This window comes from Drosophila serrata, unplaced genomic scaffold (assembly GCF_035046125.1).
Source record: "Drosophila serrata isolate PLE 108 unplaced genomic scaffold, ASM3504612v1 contig_334, whole genome shotgun sequence".
NCBI classification, from domain to species: domain Eukaryota; kingdom Metazoa; phylum Arthropoda; class Insecta; order Diptera; family Drosophilidae; genus Drosophila; species Drosophila serrata.
Window position 1 is genome coordinate 585,215 of NW_028257232.1, and position 5,071 is coordinate 590,285.

Sequence of the window (5,071 nt, forward strand, 5' to 3'; positions counted from 1 at the left end):
TTGTCAATGACACATGACCCTTATAATCTATTTACTGTTTTTACTTGTGAATTTTTGGAGGAAAACCTTTGAATAATTGGATTTGGGCGCTTACTAGATTGAGAATATGTTAAATATTTCATAATATTTAATAGCAATTCTTTCAGTATCTTGCTACAGATATATATTATTAATTTCTCATCTTTCAATTTTAAGCCATGTAGTCCGCTTTTCTCTTGTCTGCTCAACTTTTATATTCTGTTTAGAAACTCTCCTAAAGCACGACACCTAATCAACTCACTTGGCCTGGCATAATAACCAAATTTACAAATTAGAGGGAGTGCTGGGACTGGTCTACAAATCCTGGTAATGGAAATGGTAAAAATATTGGGCATATGTGCATACACCCCTCTACACACACACACCCCTCCACACACCCGATATTGGGGCTCCACCTCCCAGAGGCAACTGCTAATTTGAGTGCTCCACATTTGGACGCGGAGCAGGACGGAGGAGGCGACGAAATTCGGATTTGGATTTGTAATTGGAATCAACGGACAACGGGTAATTGGATGATGGACTGGACTCCAGTTCCTGGTTGGGGTTTAGGGTTCAGGGTTTAGACTTGCTGCTGCATGGCCTATAAGTAGGCTAGGATTGCCATTGATTTTAAAGGATCTACCCGACTCCATGCAAATTGGATGAGCAAGAGGAGGAGGAGGAGGAGGAGCAGTCCTGGACAAACGGATGCGTAATGTGTCGTCAGTGTAAATGAATGAGTGCCGAACTCTACTCCACTCGAATGTGTCCGATGTGTTCTGTGTGCGTGCACTGAATGCGGCTTGTTTTACACTCGAACGCATTTGAATACGTTGCTAATGGGATTTTGATGATGACAATGTTGACTGTGCCCCGGGACCCCTCCTGACCCTTGTGACCCTTCTTCCTCTGCCGTTCTACACATTCTGTCGAATAGTTGCTCTGTAAAAAGCAGTCTCATCTTGGTCACGACGATGGATGGAAACTTTAACCTCAGTGGAGAGTGTTTCAAGTTCTTCTTAAACAGAGTTTCCCAATCCCGATGCCCGAGGAAGAGGAGGAGGATGTTCCTCGAGGAGAGAGCGCCCCATTATGTCGCTCTAATGCGTAAAAGTACATAATGGCGAAGTTAGAGGAGGAAAGAAGGGGCCCTAGACGGTGCCCGAGACCGGGCCAACTCCCATCCAATTACAGTCCCGCAAAAAGCCATGTTGGGACGTCCTTTCGACCCCGGGCCGGATGACGACAGCAGTCCAACAGTGGCAACATAATGTGCCATTCACTTCCGTTCCGGCCGAGGTCCCCAAAGAACTGCTAAAGATTCCTGCCTCTGTGTGTGTGTGTCTGTGTGTGTGTGCTTGGGTTCAAGCAAAGCAGAAATGTAGCAGAAAGGACCCTTGCCAGGACATGGACACGCTGGGGACTAGGGACTATAGAGACAGCGACAGCGACAGCGGGAACTACATAAGCAAACGCCTGTTCCTGTCACCGTTACACCTCGTCCCGGGAAACCACTGTTCCTGCTTCCAGTGCCGCCACATTTGCGGTTACATTTTCATGCCACTGCGCCGCGCCATTTGCCGCACACACCACCCTCGCTCTCTGCTGTTTACTTTTTACAGGTTGCGGCTGCGGTCGCTCGCTGTGCGCGGTGGTTGGTTTCCTCTAAGGGTTACAGCCAACTCCCTCCCATAGCTATCCCCCTTGCCGTGTGTGTGTGTGTGTGTTTGTGTGCCTTTTGCCAACACACACAAGTTGGACAATTTGGGCGTGTCGTTCAAATACCGCAGGCCGTGGGTGGCCCAACTCCAGGACTAACTTCAAAAGCAATCCCTGTTCCAGACGAACGAACAACTCACGCAAACCCAAAAGATCCCAAAATGTCTGAGGGATATGTCGGGCAGGCAATGTGGAAAATAGTTGGAAAAAGGCTAGAATGTAAACTTATTGAAAGGATTCCATTTCAGATCAGTTAGTGTTGGTTTTCAAACAAATTTCTTAAATTATGTAGAACTTAACTAGTGTGGAAGTGGGCTCTAGTTTAAGCTTCTGTTCTTCGATTTTCTTAATGATGAATTACCTTGATTTTGCTGTTTTTTTTTCTTATCTTTTCACAAGTCTTAATTTCAAGTTTAAGACTCAAACAAATTAAAGTAGAAAAGCCAATTTCTCATCACTAATCAAACTCCAGACGTTTGCATAGTCCTTTGTCGTGTTGCACGAGTGTCCTTTCTGGTCGGGACAACTTTATTGGGCCGCCCCCCATTAGCAACCGCTGGCCTGGCCTGACTTGGCCTGGCCAGAACCACCCCGTTCTGGCCGGTGGAGTGGCTCCCTTGAGCGGCAACCCCCTTGGCACACAATACGCCTTATTATTGGCTTTCAGTGTTGGCACGTTCGATTATTTGTGTCTTAATTAGCGTTTGTTGAGATTTGTTGTTGATGTAATAAACTAATAAGCAACCGCAGCCCCACCTGAGCCAGCGGCTTAATTGCAATTCAATTGTCGATATGCCTGGTCGATGGCAAAGTTTTCGTTCAATCTTTTATTGGTTATGGGTTCTGTCTGTATTGGCCAGAAAGAGCCGTCAGAATGCTAATTGGCCGGCATGAGCGAACGAGTTTAATAATAATAATTTCGTTAGCTGATTAGCGGCCGCAGCGGCAGCAGGCGGCAGTTTCCACCTCGGATAATTTGTGTATTTGTGGTTGTCAATCTGTCGATGGAAAAACCTTTTTCGGCTGGCAAATTGGTCAAAGTTTTTCTATTGCCGCCTCAATTAGCACTTTATTTTTGGGTTCGGGCCCCGTTTACTTGGCCAAATTGAATTGAATGACACAGGCAGGAACTCTGGTGACCTGCGTCCTTCCGGTCTTTGGTTAATATGGAAAATTGCCTCTAGTTTTTTTACTTCCATAGAGGACAGTATTAATTTCGAGGCCATTAAGTGCTTAATCAAACGGCAGAGCTCATTACGCCTAAGAAATGCATTGAAAACTGCGTTTGATTGGCATTCCGTTATGGAAATCGCGTTTGCCATCATTATAGCGCTATTTAATTGCAATTTTGTCTCAAATGCAATTAAGCAAATGAGGCGATCCGCTGGATCTCCGTCCGTTGTCACCGCGATCCGCGTCCAGCACGTGTTAAGTGGCGCTTTAACTGCACTTAATTTAGTTGAAATTAGCTGCAATCAGTTGGCGGCGACGGCCCCATGCGACGGGATATGAAAGCTTACCTGGATGACCCGTGCCACGGCGGTGGTCAATGATCACTGATCAGCGTGCAGCTTCCTTCCGCCGCACACAGGAACCTTCTTGGCCATATGTTACCTTATACATAGTAATGAATGCAAATCAAGGCAGCAATCGCTTTTGAAATTAGCGCGCGACAACAAAGTCAACAATCGGAAGTGGCCACTCATCGATCGCACAGGCAGGCCCTTTGCTGTTGTCTATGAGGAACATTGGTTCGATTATTGTTGCACAGGGATAGGTATCTTATAGATACTTACATTGTTATAATATATTATCTCAAAAGAGTAGCTACTATCGAGGGACAACTATAAATATAGTTTACCAACACTTTCTTCACATAATTCAACCACTGTGCAAAGCCTGATATCTGATATCTCTATTGGCCCATCACTCATCCGGTTTGGGGCCGGGCCAAGGGCTTCCTGATGCTCATCAACAGGCAGCACTTGATCTTAACGATTTTTAATTAAAATTTTAACTAACTATTAATAGGCAGAGAGTAACAGCATCCGGCGGTCCGGCTGTCCTGCTCACTTCTTCTTCATGCAGCTGGTGATGAAGTTGCGCACCCGATGGACACTCGTGTAGACCCCAGGATACTGGGCATTGGCGCAGCCGAGACCCCAGGAGACAATGCCGCAGAGCTGGCTCCTGTAGATGGCTCCGCCGCCAGAGTCTCCAGTGCAGCTATCCCTGCCAGGAGATCGGGCACAGAAGCTGTTGCCCGTGAGAGTTTCCCGATTGCGGTAGGCCGTCTGGCAGAGCGTCTTGCGGATCAGTTGGATTTGCACAGTGCGCAGTTGGTTCGAGGGACTGGAGTTCCCATAGCGGGTGACGCCCCAGCCGGAGACTCGCATGTAGTCGCCGGCTTTCCACTGCACTGTGCACAGTGGAATCGTGGTAATCCCGCTACCCGTGAGAGCACTCTGCAGCCGGATCACGCCCACGTCCCAGTTGAGGCTGGAGCTGCTGTAGCCACTGTGTATCCAGTACTTGGCCACCCTACGGACCACGCCCGTCTGGCTGAGCTGGCTGACGCCGCCCTGGACCGTAATCCTGCCGGCCTGGTTGCCACTCAGGCAGTGGGCAGCCGTCACCACGTACATGCTGCTCACCAGGGTGCCGCCGCAGTAGAAAGTGCCATCGTAGCGGAGGTTCACCACGAAGCCTCCCACATTGGAGAGCGATGTGGTGGTGCCACCCACTATTCGAGGCTGAATCCGCTGTCCCTGTGCTCCGAGAACGATTAGGTGAAGTAGAAGCAGCAGACCTAGGAATCCGTATCCGTATCCAAGTCGTTTCATGATGAACTAAATCGGCCAGCTTTGGTTCGGCTGTTTTTATCATCCGGAACTCAAGAAGCACGGTTTCAGCTGTGCAAACAAGGATTAGGGTCACTTGCCATGACGCATGGAACACCACAGAGTGGGTCAAATGTGCGGATTTTTCTCAAGGTTGCAACGACATGTGGCTAAAGACCTTGTGCGTTGGTTCATAAAAATATTTATAGCATCGATTTGTCAATGTTTTGCTCTAGGTTCTAAAGTTTCCAAGTTTCGGTTTTGGCCAGAGTTAACTGACTGAATTTGGGGCTTCTGCCTCTCTTAAATTGTGAGTCATAAAAGATGGGCGGTATTGGCTGGAGATTTTCGCTGGCAGATAAGCATTCCATGGTCGGAGGAGCCGGGTGCCAGTGCCCTTTTGGCTTTCGGTGCGCATTCCAGTGAGAAAGCTCATGCGGGCTACCATATTGGGCTGGCACTTGGATGCCTTTTCGCGTCTGGACTTGGGCCAG

The 5,071-nt window shown here is 48.2% G+C and overlaps 1 protein-coding gene across 1 annotated transcript; it reads right to left on the minus strand.

Annotated features, from left to right (window-relative positions):
- Window positions 1–3,806: 3,806 nt before the first annotated feature.
- On the minus strand, window positions 3,807–4,580 carry LOC110184045 (seminase). Its single transcript, XM_020952419.2, has one exon. The coding sequence runs from the start codon at window positions 4,578–4,580 to the stop codon at window positions 3,807–3,809; it is 774 nt and encodes a 257-aa protein (XP_020808078.1).
- Window positions 4,581–5,071: the final 491 nt, after the last annotated feature.